Source organism: Puccinia triticina, chromosome 14A, assembly GCF_026914185.1.
Source record: "Puccinia triticina chromosome 14A, complete sequence".
Taxonomy (NCBI): Eukaryota; Fungi; Basidiomycota; class Pucciniomycetes; order Pucciniales; family Pucciniaceae; genus Puccinia; species Puccinia triticina.
The window spans coordinates 895,901-918,114 of NC_070571.1; the positions used below are offsets into that span (position 1 = coordinate 895,901).

General features: G+C 48.3%; 3 protein-coding genes across 3 annotated transcripts; 2 read left to right on the forward strand and 1 right to left on the reverse strand.

The window, feature by feature from the left end:
* Positions 1-13,269: 13,269 nt before the first annotated feature.
* On the reverse strand, positions 13,270-14,088 carry PtA15_14A44 (uncharacterized protein; the record flags this gene model as incomplete). The annotated part of the gene is made up of 1 exon (XM_053163167.1): positions 13,270-14,088. One exon carries the CDS (start codon positions 14,086-14,088, stop codon positions 13,270-13,272), a length of 819 nt encoding a protein of 272 aa, XP_053026719.1.
* Positions 14,089-15,365: 1,277 nt separating this feature from the next.
* Positions 15,366-15,713, forward strand: PtA15_14A45 (uncharacterized protein; the record flags this gene model as incomplete). The annotated part of the gene is made up of 2 exons (XM_053163178.1): positions 15,366-15,588; positions 15,616-15,713. 2 exons carry the CDS (start codon positions 15,366-15,368, stop codon positions 15,711-15,713), a joined length of 321 nt encoding a protein of 106 aa, XP_053026720.1.
* A 5,284-nt stretch (positions 15,714-20,997) lies between these two features.
* On the forward strand, positions 20,998-21,699 carry PtA15_14A46 (uncharacterized protein; the record flags this gene model as incomplete). Its single annotated transcript, XM_053163189.1, has 1 exon — positions 20,998-21,699. The coding sequence occupies one exon, from the start codon at positions 20,998-21,000 to the stop codon at positions 21,697-21,699; it is 702 nt and encodes a 233-aa protein (XP_053026721.1).
* Between the last annotated feature and the right edge of the window lie 515 nt (positions 21,700-22,214).

A 22,214-nucleotide genomic window follows, 5' to 3' on the forward strand; every position in this document is an offset into this window, starting at 1 on the left:
GCGCAAAGGTTATAAATATTTCATCACCTTCATAGATAATTGTTCCAAGTTTCTCTCTGTTTATCCAATGAAATTCAAAAGTGATTCGTTTGCATGCTTCAAACTTTTTCAAGTTTTCTTTGAGAGAGACGGAAAGAACAAGATTCTTTCACTCAGAACTGACAACGGAGGAGAATACATCTCAAAAGATTTTGAGAACTATCTTGCCACCGCTGGAATTAAGCATGAACCCGGCCCACCTCATTCCCCGGAACTAAACGGTGTAGCGGAACGTACAAACAGGACAATCAGCAATCTTGTGGCTCGTCTTTAATCCATGCAAGACTCCCCAAATCCTTTTGGGTTGATGCACTTCAACACTCCCTTTACTCCCACAACTTGATCCCCTGCAACACGCCCCAAGGGTTTCTTTCTCCCACCACGATCCTTGGACGCAAAGAAGTCGATTTCAATTCTCTGCATCCCTCTGGCTGCCTAGCTTGGTACAAAGTCCCAAAGGCGGAAAGGAAGAAACTTGATCTCAAGGGTCGCGCATCTATACTTCTCTCATACCTATCAGACGGCAACGGTTTTTGTCTCTTCAATCTAGAAAAACATTCAGTCATCAAGTCAAGAGATGTCATCTTTGACGACTCCTCCTTTCTGTATGGCACCACACTCCGTTCCTCCCTGGAACCACTCCCGGTGGAGATCTCCTGGCCCCAACCCAGCACCTTGTCACCCACGCTTCCGACATTATTGCAACAGTCCTCTCAGGAGACACTCCCACTACATCAACCAGCTGTCCCAGACACTCCATCCGCTCCCAAGCATCATTCTCCTGCAAGACCTCTCAAAAAGATTTCAACACCGGATCTCCCCCCTCTAGACGTACCTCTTTGTCCTCGCTTTGATCGCCGCCTGACCGCATCCATTCATGCACCAGGCAACGCTCCTCGTGAACCCATCTCTATCAGCTCTGACTTGGATACCTCTCCAGTTGAGCATCTATCCCCGGACATTTCCATCATTTCCCTTCCTCCCCTTTTAACTATACCTGATCGCTCTTCTTTGCACAGCTCTCCATCAACCACATCTCCCAAATCAGATGCCCAAGTCCCCCACACCAATCCATCTCCTCCCTTATCTCCAAAACCCCCGTCCCCACCTACCAAACCACCTTTGCCATCTCCTCGCCCCCCATCTCCACTCCCTAGGCAACGCTCCGGACGCGAACGCAAGGCTCCGGATCGCTATGGCACATGGTCAAAAAATGCCACAGTGAAAAATGATATCAACACGCCAAAAACCTGGCGCCAACTTCTAAAATCACCCAACAAACACTGATGGCTCAAGGCCGCCGAAGACGAATTTGCCACCCTTCTTGGCATGCAAACTTGGCGTCTTGTTCCCAGACCAGCCAAACGGAAAATTATCAAATCTAAGTGGGTATTCAAAGTCAAGCGCCGACCTGATCAAAGCATCCAGAAACTCAAGGCTTGTCTTGTCGCCATGGGTTACACTCAAGTACACGGCCTTGATTACGACAAAGTCTTCTCTCCAACACTTTGCCTTGAAACACTTTGCCTTATATTTAGCCTCCTAGCATGCCAAAACTGGAAAGGCCGTCAGGTAGATTTCAAGACTGCCTTCCTCAATGGTGACTTGGATAAACCTATCTATATGGAACAACCCCCTGGTTTTGAAGACTCTCAACACCCAGACTGGGTCTGTGAAGTGAATTGATCACTCTACAGACTCAAGCAATCCCCACGACAATGGAACATCAAGCTGCACAAGGCCCTTCTAGATCTTGGTCTCTCCAACTCCAAATATGATCCGACTCTCTACTTCAAGGTCGTTGGAGGCTCACTTGTTGGCGCTCTAACCACTCATGTAGATGACCTGGCTATTGTTGGCGAGCCCTCTTTTGTTGGCTCTCTGATCTCCTCCGTTGGCAAACACTTTGAAATTGGGGCAGACGAAGATTTACATCACTTTCTCTCCATCAGGATCACCCGCAATCTTCCAACACTTCACGTGTTCCTCAATCAGTCGCACTACATTACCAAAATCTGTCAACGCTTTCTTGACGGCAAACATGTATCAGTACCAACTCCAACCGACTGCAACTTCAAAAACTTAAGGCGTAAAACACAATCAGATCCTCCATCGCCAGGTCCATACAATCAACTTATTGGCTCCCTAGTGTGGGTGTCACAATGTACCCAACCGGACATCTCATTTGCGGTTAACCGCCTCTCACAGCACCTGAAAGACCCCTTGTCCGCTCATTGGTTTGCCGGCCTTCGTATCCTAAACTATTTGGCTTCAACCAAGGACCTGAAACTTCGCCTGGGGGGTCAACTCGAATGCTCCGGCTTCTCCGACTCTGACTGGGCTGAGGATTGTGATGACCGCCGGTCCACCTCCGCCTACACTTACCGCATTGGGGATGGCGCCATCTCCTGGAAGTCCAGAAAACAGGCAACAGTTTCCTTATCCAGCACCGAAGCGGAATACAAAGCTCTCTCCAACTCTTGTAAGGAGGGCCTTTGGATCTGACATCTCCTCAGCGAACTCCATCTTCGACCAGACACAGCAATTCCCCTTCACATTGACAATGAAGGAACCGAAGCCTTAGCAAAAAATCCTGAACACCACGCAAGAACCAAACATATCCACGCGCGCTACCACTTCATCAGAGAATGTCTTCAAGAAGGAGAAATTTCTCTTCTCCATGTCTCAACCAAAGACATGTTGGCTGACATGTTGACCAAACCACTTCCCCGTGTCTCTCTGGAAAAACACCGTCAGATGTTTGGAATTGTTAAATAACGCTCCTATCCCTAATCCTCTGCTTACCTTCTCCATATCCCCTCCACTCATTTTCTCTCCTCTCCCACTCTACTGAAGACATATCCCTTTCTTCTTATCCACAAATCTTATTTCCTTCCTTCAGTTTATCTCTCTGCTTTTCTTTCTCTCTATCTTTTTTTTTTTGTTTCACATGTATGCAGCAAGGGGGGGTGTTAAGATAGTCTAGGCTTAGTCTCTCTTTTTTTCTTTTCTGTGCTACACACATGTTTCTTTCATTTCACACACATTTCACCTGATGTATGTAGTGTACCTGAGACCGCGGGCGTGGAAGGCTCCTTTCCTCATCCTTCCACACTTCACGCTGTGGTGGCCCCTCTCGTGGCCAGCTATTCAGGAGCATCACCGCCGCCAGCAGGATCATCAAGACTCAAGTTTATTTTCACTTCCCAAGACTCAATTTCCACGCTGGGGTGGACAGAAATCCGTCATTGGGTCCCGCGACTCAATGAAAGTTGATTAGGTAATCCGACATTGGGTCCCGCGACTCAATGAAAGTTGATTAGGTAATCCGACATTGGGTCTTGCGACTCAATGAAAGTTATGGTGCAGTCCCGACTCCCCAGGCCTCAAGATCTCTTCTCATCACATTTCCACCTTCAACTGGCTCCCCTATCTCTCCTTTTCCTTCTGTCCATTTTCCCATCTCCCTTCCTTCTCAGTTCCCCATGCCTCTTCAGCTTTCTTGGTCCTAACACAGCGCCTGATGTGGGTTTATTTCCTTGTTTGTTTCTGATTTCTTTCTCTTCTGTTTGTTCTGCCTGTCTTGAGTGTTTTCTGTTTTCTCTTTCCTCTTTTTATTTTCCTCCCTCTGGTTCTTTTCTTCCTGACTCATCACGCTGTGTTTTCCTTAATTTTCCCTTGTGTTGTTTCCTTTCTTCTTTTTTATCTTGTTTGTTGTGAGTGTGTGCGCGTGTAGCGCGCGGAGGATGTGATGAAATGTATGTGACATGTCGCCCGGAGTCCAAGTTCAGCTCGAACTTGGATGATGGGTGGCCATGGCATTCTGATCCCCGGAATACGGACCATCACTGAGCTTATAGATCCTATCTTCAGAGTTTCAACTTACGGGCTCCGCCCGCCGATCATCCTTCATCAGAGTTTTCCGGATCTTTTTCCTTCCTCTTCCTTAAGATCACATCTCCCTTCCCCTCAAACAAAACAACCGCCGCCGAGGATCCAAACCCCCGGCGAACTTCTCAAAACCACCCAAAACCCAATAGCTATCCCTGATCCCCCCCATTTTCAGCGCTCATCACCACGGACCACCCAGCCACGAGGGCAGCCTAAACAGCACCCATCCCCTCACACGACTGCCTCCGCTTGTACGGACAGGAGTCTCTCATTTGGTCCCCCGAGCCGGGATCGAACCAGCGACCTCAAGATTTACAGTCTCGCACTGTGGTTTTGAGGCGCTCCGAGCGGTTCTAATTCTATCCTTTCCTCTCCCATCTTCCGCGGAGTCTTCCGGAATCGAGGCTGATCTTCGTTTTGAACATTCCGCTCCGCAACCTTGTCTATTCCGCTCCTCAACTTTGTCTATTCCGCTCCGGAACCTTGTCTATCCCCCCTCCGCAATCGTCGAGGTCCGATTTTCCGCTGTTTGTTCCGCTTGAAGCGGAGTCGTCGAGTCCTCGTTTCATTGGATCAAGTTGTTTTGGGATCGGTCCGAGATCGCTTCAAGCAACACACGTCGAGATTCAAGAGTCTTTCTTTCTGCAATCTCTCATTCTCGACCGGCGTCCCCTCCTCCGCCTTTTATCTCGAGTTGTGTTCCGCATCCTTCTTTCGACCAACCCAGAACTCGGCTGATCGACTAGAAGAATCTCCAGCCCCTCTCCTTTTCTTGTCTTCAGATCTACGGTCCCCACCTCCCTCTTCCCATTTCTAGAAGCTTGACCGGACGTCTATATCGCCCGGCCATCTCCCTCCCTTCTCCCTTCGTCACCAGGAGCTCAGCTGAGCCTCCTAATCGTCTCAGCAGGCGGACCGAGCTCTCTCTTGTCACAGGCAGCTCGTACCAGTATCCTCAGCTCGATTCAGGACCCGACGGCAATCACGACCCGCTCAAGTGTCCTTCTTCCATTCTTTTTTTTTCTCTCTGGTGTCATAAGTGGGGCACAGGAGGATCAAAGTAAGTCCCCTCCAGTCGTGCACCTCCGAAGGCTACTACTATTGTCATTGTCGCAACATCACATTCGCCACATCTGTGAGCCTCGAGCACTGTTCCGATCTCTCTTTGCAGTGTCCGCCTTCCCCAGCTTTTCAGGATGGCAAATGTCGAAGTGGCGGGAGCTCCGCCGAAGTCCACGATGGTCAGAATCGCGCCACGGAATGTTTGGTGCTTTGATGAATCTGATGGCGAAGGTTTTCTCAAAGCCTATGAAGCTGCGGCAAAGTCAAGTGGCGCCTCCGAGTGTGATAAGGAAGCTGCTCCGTGGTCACTTCGAGATCTCAAAGATTTACTCCTTTGGTGGTCTGCGAAAGAAGACATTTCCGCCGCACGGGACTACCCAATCTTTTCTCAAGCCTTCAATTCGATCGTTTCGTATTTATATCGTGAAAATCCGGCCCACGTGGAAAGAATCCCAGCGCTATGCTCTCAAGCCTTTTCTCTGGTTTCTCGACGATCACTAGCGGCCAGGCTAGCGTCTCCGGTGGAAAAAGACAAGACCTGGGTTTTCCATTGCAGTGCGGGAGAAGTTATTGACGATGTTCCGTTGTCTTTTGTGTCCTCCAAACCAATTGTGGAAGTGGGTCAATGTAATCTTGAGCATTCAAAGCAATCAACACTAGAAGCATCGCAGTCCATCAGATCACTCAATTCTGTCTCCAACACTTCAGAAAGAACGGAGTCGGAGCTAAGCCGTCTAGAGGAATTTCAAGCATTGGAGAGGAGGTTGAAGGAAATGATCTCCGTCACCGCTCTCAATCACACCGTCCGGCCCCTGCTCATCTGTTACTATTGCCATTGCAACGGGCATGGATTCGGACACTGTCCTGATCTCCAGCGGGACAAGATGGATGCCCTTGTCAAACAGAAGGGAAAGCTTTTCTTCCTTCCCAGCGGCACTCCCGTTCCCTTCGATCCTAGTCGGCCGATCCGCAGTGTGGTCATCTCCGCACAATTCAACTCCGCAGCGCTTCAGTCACAGAGGGGTCAATGGGGTCCCTCTGAGAAGAAAGGCTCCACACCCCGGACAAATCGAAGGCCACAGATTCACTCGTTGCCCTCCATCTTCTCCGCCCCCGGCGTTGCCCGGTCAGCCGTCTCACCTCCGCCCACTTCCCCGGTGTATCATTGTTTTTCTAGCCGCGGAACTGCAAGTACCGCCCATTTGGATTCAAGCACTCCGCCATGTTCTGTCGGTTCTGTACAGGCGGTGGATAGAGTTCTTAGGAAGATCCTTGATCTGATGGTTCCGGGGTTTTCCACTTCCGCTTTGGCCAACAACCACCTTCCCAAGAGTCATACCACCAAGAGGAAAAAGGCAAGAAAAGTGATTCCGCGGAGGCATAGAGGAGCGAAAGTAAGTTCTCTCCAATGTGCACCTCCGGAGCGTGATGCTACCATCTCCATCAAAACCCTATCTCGTGCCACACTCGTGAGCAATGGACAACCTTCCACCCTTGTTTCTCCAGGTGGAACAGACCCGACTCACTGCGATAACCTCCGCAAAGAGGTTAAACTATCCCCACCAATCTTTGATTCCCTGCTCCGCCCAGTGGCGGAGTCTTTGATCCCGCCTTCTCGCCTCCGAAACAAGGTTAAACTACACCCCCGTCCTTCTTTGATTCCGATTCCCAATCTCTGTTCCGGTCGCCGACTCCGCCAGGAGGCGGAGCATCTGATTCCTCCTCCTACCCTCCGAGACGAGGTAAAACTATGTTCCACCCCCGATCTCAGCTCTCAGCCCCGCCAGATGGCGGACCCATTGATCCCATCTTCCGCCCTCCGAGACGAGGTTAAACTATGTTCCAGCCCTTCCCCGACTCCAACCGCCGATCTTTGTTCTATTCGCCAACTCCGCCGGGCGGCGGAGCAGTTGATTCCGCCCTTCAGCCTCCTAGACGAGGTTGAACTAGCTTCTCAATCCGCATCCAATCTTATTTCCGAGTCAATCCATTCTCTGAATCAAAAAACCGTTCCAGACCATCTCCGCACTTCTCCTACCCTCCGAGACAAGGTTAAACTATGTTCCACCTCCTATCCGACTGCTGCTTCCAACCTCCGCTCTAGTCTTCAGCCCCGCCAGATGGCGGAGCATGCAATTCCGATCTCCGATCTCTGTTCTAGTAGCCAGCTCCGCCAGGCGGCGGAGCATTTGATTCCACCTTCTAGCCTCCAAGAGAAGGATCAACCAACCCCTTTTCTATCCAGCATTTCGGAGCCGCCCTGCGCGCTCAATGATACCGTTGCATCCCCACCATTTGAGCCCCTCTACTTGACAACCTCAGAATCCTCTTCAATCTCGACTTCACCTCGAACCCCCGCTATGGCTCCCAGTTTTGCTTCACCGCTCTTCCCAACGCGCTCCCATCTTTCCATCCAGATCCCAGTTCTGCCTCAATCCTCCAACTCAACTCCATCCGAGCTTTCTGATCTGACCCCTAGCAACTCTCAATCATCCCCCTCATCTCCGATCCACAAGTGGGGTGTACTGGGCTCTTTCCATTTGGTTGGTGGAGAAGTCGTGGTTTGTCGTGGTTATTCCCGTGGGGGCATTACTGACCAGAAGTAAGTCCCCCTCCTTAGTATGCACCGTAGGGCTTCTCTACACTGTTTGTAAGCATTACGTCGCCACGCTGTGAGCCGCCTTCGGGATCTCTGTTTGGGTTTTCTTTCCAGGTTTCCGTCTCTTTCTTTGGCCGCATGGAACGTTGAAGGAGTCTGGGGACAGACTCCAAGTGGTGGGTGGATGTGGTGGCCCCTCTCGTGGCCAGCTATTCAGGAGCATCACCGCCGCCAGCAGGATCATCAAGACTCAAGTTTATTTTCACTTCCCAAGACTCAATTTCCACGCTGGGGTGGACAGAAATCCGTCATTGGGTCCCGCGACTCAATGAAAGTTGATTAGGTAATCCGACATTGGGTCCCGCGACTCAATGAAAGTTGATTAGGTAATCCGACATTGGGTCTTGCGACTCAATGAAAGTTATGGTGCAGTCCCGACTCCCCAGGCCTCAAGATCTCTTCTCATCACATTTCCACCTTCAACTGGCTCCCCTATCTCTCCTTTTCCTTCTGTCCATTTTCCCATCTCCCTTCCTTCTCAGTTCCCCATGCCTCTTCAGCTTTCTTGGTCCTAACACAGCGCCTGATGTGGGTTTATTTCCTTGTTTGTTTCTGATTTCTTTCTCTTCTGTTTGTTCTGCCTGTCTTGAGTGTTTTCTGTTTTCTCTTTCCTCTTTTTATTTTCCTCCCTCTGGTTCTTTTCTTCCTGACTCATCACGCTGTGTTTTCCTTAATTTTCCCTTGTGTTGTTTCCTTTCTTCTTTTTTATCTTGTTTGTTGTGAGTGTGTGCGCGTGTAGCGCGCGGAGGATGTGATGAAATGTATGTGACATGTCGCCCGGAGTCCAAGTTCAGCTCGAACTTGGATGATGGGTGGCCATGGCATTCTGATCCCCGGAATACGGACCATCACTGAGCTTATAGATCCTATCTTCAGAGTTTCAACTTACGGGCTCCGCCCGCCGATCATCCTTCATCAGAGTTTTCCGGATCTTTTTCCTTCCTCTTCCTTAAGATCACATCTCCTTTCCCCTCAAACAAAACAACCGCCGCTGAGGATCCAAACCCCCGGCGAACTTCTCAAAACCACCCAAAACCCAATAGCTATCCCTGATCCCCCCCATTTTCAGCGCTCATCACCACGGACCACCCAGCCACGAGGGCAGCCTAAACAGCACCCATCCCCTCACACGACTGCCTCCGCTTGTACGGACAGGAGTCTCTCAACGCTCACTCACCTCACCTTGTGCCCGTTGCTCTCAGGTACAGTAGTTTCTTTCTCTCACTTATCATCTTTTCTATGTTTCTCTTTTCTCTTCTGCTTGTGTGTAATGAATAATCCTTCCACACTTCACGCTCACTCACCTCACCTCGTGCCTGTTGCTCTCAGGCCTAGTTCATCTTATCATGTCGTCACGCTTGACCTTCTCCTTCAGAACCCAGGCGCGGCAGCCGAAAGGTTTGAAAAACTTGATGTTCGGGTGCAGCTTCAGGAAGAGTGTTATCGGTGCTGAGCGCGATTTTGAGAGTGAGGGTAGCGAGTTGGTTATGGCTGCAGCGGTGATTACCGCCTCGCCCCACCACTTGGCAGCCAGATTGGCCTGCAGCAGAACACAGCGTGTCATCTCAATGATTGTCCTGTTCGCGCGTTCCGCGACACCGTTATGCTGAGGGGTGTAGGGTGGAGAGATGTTATGTTGTATACCCTCTTGTTGAAGAATTTTGCCAAGGGCCTTGTTGCAGAACTCCCCTCCACCATCTGTCACACTCTTCTTGACTTGATTTCCCGTCTGCTTTTCAAATTTTGTTTTGAAGTCTATGATCGAGGAAACCGCATCTGATTTTTCTTTGAGAAGGCTGATGTGAATGTAGCCGGTATGCTGATCAACAAGCGTAAGAAAGTAGCGAAATCCGCTGTTTGTGGCTGGCCAAATAGGGCCAACTAAGTCGCCATGCACAACGTCAAGAGACTGCTCAGTGGGGGAGAAATGACCCTTGAATGGTAGTTTTACCATCTTTCCTTGCATACAGGCTGAGCAGGCAGACCTTTCCCTCGTCATGTTTTGATTGCCGATGATTGCTCTGATCCTTGCTGCGCTGGCATGGCCGAATCTCTGGTGCCATGTCATGAAAGTGTTGGTTGGGGCAGTCACAACGGTGCTGAACAAAGCTTGCGTTGGTGGGATAACGCCTTCAATGCAAAATAGGTTTTCTTTGGTGTTGATTAGAAGACTATGTTCATCGTTCAGCTTGACTATCATTCTTCCATCCTTGTTGGTGATTTCAGCTTTTTCCTTGATGAGATGTGCAAATGAGACGAGATTGGTGGACAAGTTTGGGACATATGTTGATATAGTATATTAGCATTTCCTTATGTAGTATGCTTCTAACCTATACACCCACAACTTAGCCTATATTATACATGTATAAGTCTAGTTGTTCTCTTTACTGTTATCCTTCCTAACTGAATGATGATTTTACTTTGACTTACTGTGCTCGGACTTTGTCCTCAACACCTTGTCAAATCTCTCTTAGTCTTGTGTCACCCCAGTTACCCTCAACAACATAGAGGGCATTGCGCAGGATGATTGTTGGCCTGTTATTGAAATTTAGCCTCACAGTGCCTTGTTGGGTTCCAATCATTTCCGGATTTTTGGTTCCGGACCCTGTAACAATTGGAATGTTCACGTTGAATGAATCAGTGAAGTAACCAATTGAGTTGAACATGTGCTGGCTTGCGCCAGAGTCGAGAATGACCGAGTCCTTTTTGACTTTCTGCAATTAGGTTTGGTATGCAAAGCTTTGCGTTGATCCAGATCCAGCAGTGGTGGTGTGCATATTGGTGGCCTTTCTCTTTGTTGGACAAAGTTCTGGGTGTAGCGTCCAACATAGCTCTTCTGGATGCGCAGCGTCCAGATTGTGTCTTCCTTGCTTGCATGCGGCAAACGGTCTCTTTCTTGGGTTTTTTGTGGTTGAGAGTGCCGTGCCTGCCGGTGGATCGGATCCGGGCCCATTTGAGATCATCTTCAGCTTTGTTACTTGTTTGTGATTTGCAATCAATCTGAGCTTGTCCAAGAGTAGAAACGGGTTCGCCAACGTTTCCATGTCACCAAGAATTTGCTCCATGACCATGGGTCTTCTTTTGGTGATGGTTTCTATGATGCTGACACTTATGAGCTTGTTCATAACATTTAGCCCGATTGTGCTGATTTCTGCTAGCGCGGCTTTGACTTTGATGATGTACTTCAGCAAATCGTTGTTGTATGAGATTCTCAGATATTGTGACCATACTCTGTATATTCTGTAAATCGTGGCAGTGGCGTAGTTGTTCTTTAATCACATCCATATCTTGTGGGGGTCGCGACCGCACATGCTGCTGAGACTAGTCAAGATTTTGGGAATGATCTTGGAGTTTAGGTTAAGCCAAGCTTTGAGTTTTTGTTCCTTGATCTTCTTGTCTTTTGATTCCGAAATGTCTTTCTTGACTACAGACCAGAGTTTCTTGTATTCCATATATGCACTCATTGTGTTTTGCCAATTCACATAATTACTGCCGTTGAAGGTGGGAATCACTATGATGTCTTTTTCTTCTTTGGTTTTCAAAATGACTGCCGCTCCGGAGTTTGGAGCGTTGGCTGGAAGAAGTGATCCTTGGCGAGTAGCGGATGGCATCTTTGATCCTGCTCCTAGTTGCTAAGGTTGGGTTGAGGTCGTTTGAGCTATTCAAGACTGTAAATCTGTAAGATTAATTTCTATGTTAGAAACTAGCCACTTAAGAAGTATATACATGAAATGGTATGACGCTGAGAGTAACCAGTGAAACATTGGTGAGATGAAAAGATTAAGCAATATTCACCTAAGAGTAGGTGAAGAAACCTTGCTACTGAGCTGGTGTATGGAAATACGGGGAAGGAGCACAAGTTTTGGGAACTGGAAGGGATTGGCTAGAGACAGGAGAGTTAAGAGTTCTGGGGCAAAAGCATGCAAGGTATCAGCATGTTGCCTGGTTGCTTCTTAGCTAAGATGAAGAGGAAGTACCTCTTGTAGTCTGCACACTCATCTTGACGGTTATCCGTTAGACCAACAATGGAGCTGCCTGTTTAGGACTGATTGATGTGGCAACACCTGTGTTAGATATCTACGCACATTGCGGTGAATGATACTAATAGAAAGACTCACTCGTTGTTTGGTGAACTTATGCGAGTGGTTAGGCTTGAAGGGCTGGTGGTTATTCTGGTGGAGAGTGAGCCGAGTGAGTTAGGCGATGGTTAGTCTCGATGCCTCAACTCCTGGCTCGAACAACTCTCTTAAATACTCACAGGTTTGAATCTCCGAGACCTGCGGCTGCCCTGACGTTGCTGAGTTCTGAGCTCGGGTATTGCGCCCTTGGGTTCTTGTTGCTCATCTGATCTGCAGTAGCGGATGTGAGACATGTCAGTCAATTGACTGTCGCTTGTGTCTAGAGGGATGAAACAAGCGGCTTACGTTGCAGTGCATCAAAGCTTGTATCTCCCCTGCGTCTCTTGGCGCCTTGCGCAGCGGAAAATGTATTCCGACATTTAGCACAGATGATCTCTGTTACTTGATTCAGTAAACTCCGAGGTTTGATTTTCTTGGATAATTCATTTGTACCAGAAGAAAAGGTCTAACATAACTCAGATTGTATGAGATGATAGGCAAGAAGCAAGGCTTTATGCCAAGCAAGTTTTTAAGGTTAAAAATGTTGAAAGCAGGAAACTGTGATGGTTTGAAGAAACCACCCAGCCATCTTGGCACGCCAAAAAGGGGCGATAGCACGCAAGTCCGAACTTAACAAAGTCCCTCAAGACTTTGGGGCTGAACTCACGAAGCAAGCCTCCATCAGGAGGGACTTAGACCCTAGCACCCCAAGCTTGCATAGCAAGAATGGAATTTTGGGGTACTTTTTTGATTTTTTCTATAGCTCACCTATCACACCCACTCCCATGTGATTAGCTCATGGTCAGCAGAAGATGATGGAGAAAAGAGTAGAAATTATTCTACCCCCATTGATCTCCTCTACATTTTATTGTGGACAGAACTGTGGAACTGAGTTGCTTGAGCACAGACCTTTTCCATGTAAAATCCACAGATCCAGTGTTTTTGATGTTTTTTTTTTTGGAGTGGAGGGAATGGATTGAGATGCCTCAAATTCTCCAGGTTGGACGGGCAGAATCCAGTCTTCAACCTCAGCAAATTTAATCTCAAGAAGGTTTTGGCAGCAAGGAATTATACACTGTTGAAAATTCCTCCCATCAAAATCTAGAATCTTGCCCCCGCAAAAAGGGGCGATAAGGCGCAAGTCCCTCCTGCCGAGGGCTATCGGAGGCTTGCTTTGCAAGACAAGACGCCCGCAGCAGCGAGGGGCTTGTGTTAAGTTCGACGTAGCAAGGATTGAGATGGATGAAGCACTGGAGAGAGCTAGAGTTTAAAACGAGTGCGAAATGATCTGATAGGTGTACTGTGACGACCGACAATCAAGAAAGGAGCGGGAAAAAAAAGAAAAATCCTAATCGACTCAGGGCTCGATCGGAGACTTTATATCTTGGCCTCACATCACAAAAGCTTCAACTCAAGTCTCGCTGCGTTCTGGCGCATGCTCCGTTGGCAGTATAGAGTTTAATGGAGTCTGAAGAGTGAGAACATGGACTTCATTCCAATTTACAAGTTCTGGACTTCAAGCGCTTGGTGAATCTTCTCCCATGGTAAATCCTTTCTCAGTTGAGGGGGGAGCAGTTGTCGATACTTCCTACACAACTCAAGATCAGCTTGTTCTTTCATTCTTCTGGTTACAGTCCGGCCTTCCAACCAGTGTTGCAAATCACGAATATGGGAATCAGGTAGAGTTGCGTAGTATTTGTGATTATGGTGCTGCTTATTTGAACCGATAATAAACGCTAGCGCACAGTCCTCAATACATTCACAGACGTCCTTTGCTATGCACCCGCAGTTTGTATGACAACACCCCGTTTCTCTCAACAGCGTGCCATCACCGCGATAGACCGCGACCTTTCCACATTCGTATTGACAATCACAGTAAGCTTTCGGCATTTTGAGTATGATATGCTCGCCATTTGGGCCAATAATAATCACGTAAGCTGCCCCTGGGTCTTCATATTCAAGAATGTAGTTGATGAGCTTATCTTCTTCAGGAGTTACATCAGCTTCTTGAGCCGCCAGCCTATCTGCGGTGATTATTCTGGGTGGCTTTAAAATCGTATCTTGCGGTTTTGGGTCGAAGAGTTTTGTCATTGATTCCTGGTCTGGGCCAGGGATGTTGACTTCTTTATTTCTTTTTAAATGATGGAGAGGATCCAATTTCTGAAAGTATATCGTAGGATCACTTGTTCCTCCTGCGTATCGCATTCGCAAGTTATGAATCGGATAAGATTCCGAGAGGGAAAAAGGAACGGGAGAAGGTCTCATCTCCGCTTCAATTACGGGGGGGTTTGTAGCAAGACCACGAACGGGGGCGGCCATGGCACATCTTGGTACCAAGTAATAGCACAAAAGCGTTATCGCGGAGTGCCTTAACATCAGAAATTGTCTAATTAGTATATATGGCTAGAAGTAAGGGTTGAAGATGCTTGGATGCGGCGTACTGGGGGGAGGGCTGGTGAACAGATTTGGTATGTAACAAACTAGGGACGTTTGGGATGAAGATTGGAGCTCAGTGACATTTAACAGGGCCTGCTAACATAGGTGGTCAAGAAGTCCTTCTCTCGACGGTAGCAAAAAGTGTTTTTACGGTCGGTATGCTCCCGAGGTAATGTCCTGGTGTCCTACACCCTTATACTTGCAATCTCACAAGAATTACAGTCTATACGCAGGCAGTCTACGTATTCAGTTTCTCTTACGGCATGAATACGTAGACTGACTGCGTATAGACTGCAATTCTGGTGAGATTGCAAGTCACCAGGACATTACTGCGGGAAAAAAATGCACCCTGAGGGTCCAATGTACGCGATTTCAGAACCTCGAATATTTATGTCGGTAACCTGAACGTGTTGCAGGCGGCGAAGCTACCTCTGAACTCTAGTAAAGGTTTAAGCGGCGAGCAACATCGAACGTGGACAGCGCGCGTTTTACATCACAGTGCTTCGGAATACCACAGCCGCAAACTGCGGGCTCGTAATCGCCCTGGGGCTAAAAATTGACTGCCAAGGTATACCTCCGATGATACATACATGAATTCAGATTTCTGCCCCACTCGTTGTAGCTCGACATGAATATACTCTAGGATATGATCTTGCGCAGTGGTTTTAGTGAACTTCGCCAGAAGAGTAGAGGTTTGTCGCAAAATCATACTGCAAAAAAGTTGACGTTCCAGTCTCAGCGAGAATCGTCGGTGAGTCACTTCGACGAGATTCTTCTCTCGATATGAAGTTTCTGGTCTCACGCCAGCTGTTCTGATTCTTTGTCTTAGTCTAAAGGCAGCTTCAATCCTTCTTTCAGCATAGAAAATTCATATCAAAATAGATCCAGTGAATATATATCAAGCTCAAGTGACTCCTATGTTAAATTTTCCTTCAATAATACTACTATGCTCTGCGCTAAGCTTTGTCCCCGCTGCCCCCGTTGATCACTTAACACCAGCAGCTTCTTCAGAGAACATCCCGTGCACATGCCCAAGTGTGTATTTCCCAGTAGAACCACCTGCTCATTTACGAACAGGAGAAATGGATCATTCACAACCAGGAGAAATCCCCGGCCAACCATGCATAAATGGCATGTACCCACGTGACCCCCAACTGACAATGGATCCGCCCGAATACCTACCAAAGACCATTCCCAGAAAAGCTACCGATGAGGAACAAAAGAAGATTGATTATATTCTCAAGAATTATGAAACGGGGAACAATTTCATACTCAATAAATCTCCATATCCTACTCTACTAGCAAAACCTTATCTTCAGAAAGAATGGGATTTTGGGAGGGTCAGGGTCTATGGTGCGGATGGTGAACTATTACATGAGACAGGTCGTATTTATTTGAACCGGGTTTCAGCTACGAAGGCCGCAACAAATGTCATAAACTCATTTTTTGAGGCCATTAAAGAGGCCAGCAAGCGCAAGGACAGCAAGCGCAAGTATAAAAAGAAGTAGCCCAGATACGTCCAAGTCTGCCTTTTTAGTTGGAACCAACCACCATCATTTATAATCAGCTGCACTTAAGATAAATTGATTTACTAGGGGGGTTCACAATTGAAATTTACAAAAATTTGGAGTAGAGAATTGTAATGGTTTGGACCCATTGCGAGGTACCCGGCACCCGCGGCGCACCTGCCGGGCAGTGCCGGGTGCCTGTTTTTTGGGCTTGAGGTACCGCCCAAGTGCCTCCCCCAGATGCGGCAGAGGCTGGAGCCCGTTCCAAATACATAACACCCAGGAGCTGGGCTTTGACCAGCTCGCTGTGAGAAATACAAACCTCTCGGCGAGATGGATTTGTACCAGCTTGCCAAGAGGAATACATCCCTCGGATCCCGAAATTAGTCAGTCCTCCTTTCTGAGTTGGCAGGCTGGCGCCCCTTGCACGAAGCGCGAGCCTCCGTTACAGAGACCCTGCGGGGCTCTCCTCCAGAGAGGCTTGGTCAAGCTCGCTCGGATCCTCCCAGCGAGCTGGATTTTGATCAGCTCGCCAAAAGGAATACACGCCTCTCGGCGAGATGGATTCTTACCAGCTCTCCAAGAGGAATACATGTCTCCTGGAGAGCTGGAATTTGACAAGCTCCCGAGAGGAATACACACCTCTCGGCGAGCTGATCAAAGTCCAGCTCTCCAGGAGACTTGTATTCCTCTTGGCGAGCTGGTAGCCAAGAGGTATGTCTCTTGGCCAGCTGGAAAAAGTCCAGCTCGCCGAGAGGTATGTCTCTTGGCAAGCTGGTCAAAGTCCTGCTCGCCAAGAGAAATACACACCCCCTGGATAGCTGGTTAAAGTCCAGCTCGCCAAGAAGAATACACACCTCCTGGCAAGCTGAATTTTTACACCAGCTCTGAGAAAATTGGAGCAACTGAAATAGATTTCTTTATTAGATGCTGAGAGAAACTAACTAGATACAAGTAAAACAATTAAAACTTGTAGGCTAAATTTACCTGATTGAGGCGTGGTATTCTCAACCAAAGCTAGAACTGTGTGGAGTGGCAAAAATTGTGCGGAGATTGCAGCATATACTCTGGGGCGTCTATTTCAAATTGCTTGTCAATGCAGAGGCTCTGGTGCGGATGATCAACTGTCTGTTGTTGCCCCAAACATCCATGACGCGCTGGGTGGCGTTCTTGCAGTTGTTTTCCTTTGAAGTGGTTCACATGCCAGGGAAAGCGTTCACGTTACTGGACGTGCTTTCCCACATTCCGTTAGAAGACGACAAAGATTGGTTTGCGTTGGCCAAGCGGCGTATTCTCAACGTGCGGATGGAAAGTGAAGCGACTGCGCAAGAGGGCGGGGGCTTGCCAGTGAGGCAGACAGCTAGGTACAATTACTTGGCGAATTTCTTGACAAGTCTTTGCTACCCTGTGGGAATTGAGTCTACGGTGCAGCGCTGGATCAAGCGGATAGCGGCGAATTTCTTTGTACATGAGGGTTAGCTGTGGTTTCGGAGCGCACCAGTGCATCCAGTGGTGGTGGTGTGGCAGTCTTGCAGATTTTACACAAGGAATTGGGTCACCAAGGCGAAGCAGAAACCAAACAACGCATGCAGGCACGGTTTTGGTGGCCAGGCATTACGAGAAGCGTGTGGCAATGGGTAAAAAGTTGTGAGCAATGCCAAAAGTGTAGCCTGCAATTGCCCAAAGAGATTGGTAAGCCTACGGAGATGGATACACTTTTCAGTTGGATATCCATGGACGTGGTGCACATCAAGGCGGGAAAATTCAAGTACTTGATTGTGGTGCGTGACAATCTTTCTGGATGGGTGGAGGCGCAGCCGCTGGTGAATTACGGCGGCGAAAGTCAAGCAGTTTTTGGAAGAAGACTGGTTTGCAAGGTTTGGGTGTGTGTGGTTGATCACTGTGGATGGCGGCACGGAGTTTTGCGGCAGCTTGTGGAAATTAGTGGAATCGTGCAGCGCTAAGTTTGGCAAAGTGATGGAGTACTATCCGGAAGGTGCGGGAATGATTGAGCGTGGCCATCAGCAGATCAAGAGTGCTCTGGTGAAGCTGTGCGGCGAAGACGGTAAGAAGTGGCAACAGTATTTGCCTGCCGTGATGTTTGCAGACCAGATTTTCACTAAGCCAACTACAGGGTACTTGTCTTATGAGATGCTGTTTGGGTGCAAGCCAGTCCTGCCAGTGGACATAGAGATGTTCACGTACTGGGTGGTAGACTGGTGGAAAGTTAAATCAGTGGACAAATTGCTCCTGGTGCAAGCGGAGCAGCTGTTGCGGTGGGATTTGACTATTGCAAAGGTGGCGGCGCGCCTCAAGGAGAGTTGTGCTAAGGGGGTGCGCTATATTGGTATCGCCGCTGCTCCTACAGGCTGCGCAATTCACTCCGCAAGGGGGAATTGGTTCTGCTTTATAATTGTAGCCTCAAGTCGCAGTGCAGAAAGCTGTTTGCTAATTGTTGGAATGTTCCTTTTTGTGTTGTGTTGCAATTACCGGGCAGTAGTTACGAGCTGGAAGAACTGGAAGGGACGCCCTTGAAGCGGTGGGTGGCGGCTACTCACGTCAAATGGTTTTATGCGCAGGGTTCTACAGATTTTGACCAGACTTTGGAATCGGATGACTCTGAGGAGGAGGTTCAGGTTCTGGGCGATGCTTTGTCTTTGGCAAGCTCTGACAACACGGAAGGCACAGATGCAGCGGCAAGCAACGGAGATTTGGGCTCAGAGGTTGTGTCAGATGGAGAAGGTGTGGATCAGGCACCTCCACCCTTGCAGCAAAGTCAGAGATTGCGGACCGCTGGGGACAGTGGTAAAAAGGCTGGGGCGGGATTTGTGGCAGGCAGAAGCCACAAGTGATTATTGGTGAGGGGGTACGCTATCTGGTCTACAGCCAGGTTACATAGCCACCCCAGAATTTTTGTTACCCTATAGCAACAGTGGGCCACTACACTGCGCTAGAAATCAGCTATGTAACTGCCAATTACAGCGGTGCAGCTGGCAACATGATTTTCCAAACTCCCTGAATTGCGCAGTCCTAATTGACTGATCTCCCAGTGAGGCTTATGGTTCAATCCACACAAGGCAAACAGTTAAATTCTGCCAAACAGACCATGTTAGCTGAACTGTCCTCAAAATGGAATTTTTGCTCTGCATCTGGTGACCAGGATGTCCTGACTCCCTGATGCAACAGTCCTGCTCAACCATTTTGATCAGGGAGGCTCCTAGAATATCCTCACCAGTTTAAGTGGTTTGATGCTGCAGAAAGGGCCGCGTGATCTGCTGTTAGCTCATTTTTTGGCATAGCATAGTGGCCCACTGTTGCCTATAATCTGAGTTTGGTTTCTGTTTTGTTATATTTTTCACTGGCTTGTTGTCTATCTGTATTTCTAGGTGCAGGGTACGGGGATTTTTGTGCGGAAAAATCTTTCTGAGGCAGACCAGGTACCTTGCGCGTTTTGCAGGCTCTTGGATGGCAGATTGGTCTCTTCTCTGGTTTTTTTCTCTGGATTTCTCTCTTGGATTGTGGATCAGTGCCTTCTCTGGATTGTGTTACAGTAAAGCGGCGGAAAAAATATAAAATGAAATGAAATAAAAAAGAAGAAGGATAAAATAGAAAATAAGGAAGTGCAGGGACTAAAGTGATTCTCTTTCTGGGGCAGTAAAGGCACTAATAAAAATCTTGGTGGACTGCAGAGGATGGCGGACCTTTGGCTCACTATTTTGTTTGCCAGTCTCTCTCAATGTGGCGGTCATTTGTGCACGGGGCTCAGAACCTGTATGTATGTATTACAAGTGTTTTCCAGCAGGACAGGAATATATACAAGAGGGGGAGACAACAAAAGAGGAGCGGAAAATGAAAAGGGAAGCTAGGGAAGGGCGGAGTGAGAAGCGCGACGGGTGCGCTCCACAGGAGGGATGGTGCAGAGCTGTGGCGTAGACACCTGTACCGGGTGCGGCTTGTTTTGCAGCTCTCCATCTAGATCGCGCCAAGCTTGGAGGATGTGTTTGTTGGTGGGAAAAATGATGGCTAGCTCAAGGCGTTCGGCAAGTTGGTGGATTCTGGCGAGAAGAGTCACGTACCTACAACAGTGTTGAGTGGGTGACACGGCGGCTATGTAAAGTAGGTCGTGGTACATGCCGCAGAAGGCGCCCAGGTATTCGAGTACGGCAGTCGCGGGAAATACCACATCCTCCCAGATGGGATTGTTGGGGAAGGTGTCGTGCAAGTTGCGGGAAATTTCTTTGACTCGGCGATCTAACACCGCACCATGATTGATGGGGCGGTGCGGAGGCGGTACATGGATTGGCACGGACTGGGCTCAAGGGAGCGGACGCAGAGTGTCGGGATTTGACAATACGGCCGGGGTGGTAGTCTGCGGGGGCGCAAGGATTCGAGGTGCCTCTTGACAGGTATCAGCCAGCAGGGAAGGCGGGTTTGTAGACTCCACCGTATGGATTGAGGAGGCGCAGGCGGCTCGGGCTTGTGGGATCTTGGCATTTGGCATGGTCTGAGGCGACCTGTCAGGAGTATGGAATGGGCCGTTTGGCGCCATCTCGGTGTCCTCAGCTGGGGTGGCTGAAGCGGAAAAAGGGCTCAAAGTTAGAGCATTCACATTTGTCGGGTTAAGTTGACGATTTTGGGCAACTTAACCCGGCCGGCACTCGCATTGGTCCGGGCTAACCCCCGGCTAACAAGCCCCAGGCTTGATTTCTGGCTAGAGCCCGCTAAATTTAGCAAGCCTTAGCCTGAAATCAAGCCTCAGGCTGGGGCATTTTGAATATGCAATACTTAGCCTGGAAATCGCAAGGTTAACCTCCCCGAGCATTTCGGGGAAAAGAAAGGAGAGATAAAGACAAGTACATCCACACGCCAGCAAGATCAATCACGCATCCTACGATGGGACAACATCCAAACTTTTTGCCTTCCGAGGACGAGATCTTGGCGCGCTGCTGGATTGAGATATCGAAGGACACAATCTTAAACAATTCGCAGAAAAAGGATGAGTTTTGGGTCCGAATCACAAAGAGCTTCCACAAACGCACGCACACCACCGGTAGTGACAGCGCTAGACCAAAAACAACACTTTCAAACAGGTACGTGGCTAGCTCATATCTATCATATTTTGCTGCACAAACTAAAGCATTGGTTTAGGTGGGATCTCCTCCAAAAGGGTACCGTCAAGTTTTCCGGTTGTTACAACAAGATAAAGAAAAACCCACCCTCAGGAACGACCGAAGCAGACATTCTGAAACAAGCAAAAAAAGCGTCCTATGACAAGACTCACAAGATGTTCACCTACGATACAGCTTGGGCCGTTCTCCGATACCACGAGAAGTGGAGGGATGCCTCCTTTCCTAGCAGTACCAAAAAGAGTGCACCGTCGACACCTGCACCGTCGACAACCCCTGCACCTTCTTCTGAAGCCCACGCGAACACTCAAACAGCGGCATCTGACAATGCTGAGGATCCCCCTTTGAGTCTTAATGAGATGGCACCCCGACCTGTGGGTATCAAACAAGCTAAACAAAAAGCCGCTGACAACCGCTTATCCGAGAAAAAACTCAAGATTATGGAGAAGAATGCGGCTGAAGGGGCAAAGCGAAGCGCCCAATTCAAGAAAGCAAATAAATTACAAGAGCAAACAAATAAAATATCTAAACTAGAGGCCGAGTTGAAGTTGGAACAAATGAACATGTCAATTATGGATAAGGATCTCTCTACTCTTACGGACCCCTACGCAAAGGAGTACTTCATGACCAAAGAGAAAGCAATAATGGAAGAGATGCGAGAAAAGGAGTGGAAGAAACAGCAGCAATCAGAAGCTGCTTTAAATGCAATACCCTTGAGCGATGATCAGTCCAATTCCCCCAATTCCCAATCTGCATCCCAATACAAGGGTGAAGACAGCAAATTGGAAAGCGAAGACCATAACAGCGCCAATGATGAAGACACTTTGCCCTTGGATCCACTACTTGGCGAGCTTGCTTAATACACATTTCCCCCCATTTTTACTCCAGTTTTTTCATTCTCACATACTTAGTTTGTCAAAAAAAACACATTGTATTTCATTTTTTCTCTAGAAATGAAAAAAGTGAAACAAATTTTGAATTGGCTAGTCACTATTGCTGTCATCATCACTACTGCTATCACTAATATCACCAATCTGATGTTGAGTGCGGTATTGTCGATATTGCACATCTACAAGGTCTTGTAAGAGATACCTATAATGGAACTCTGAATGCATGTCCATTTGTCTGAATGAGATCTCGGTGGAGTCAAGTGTTGGCTGGTTGGGGATTGGGGGAATCACTCGGGTGTTGTATGGTAGGCAATTTGGGAGTTCAAACGGTTCTGCACATTCATCTATGATCATATTGTGCAGAATGATACAACATAACATGATATTGTTCAGTCTAAGCTTATTAAAACTACGGGCGGGGACTTCCAATATTTTAAATCTTCCTTTGAGTGCGCCAAAAGCTCGTTCAATGTCTTTTTGGGTGG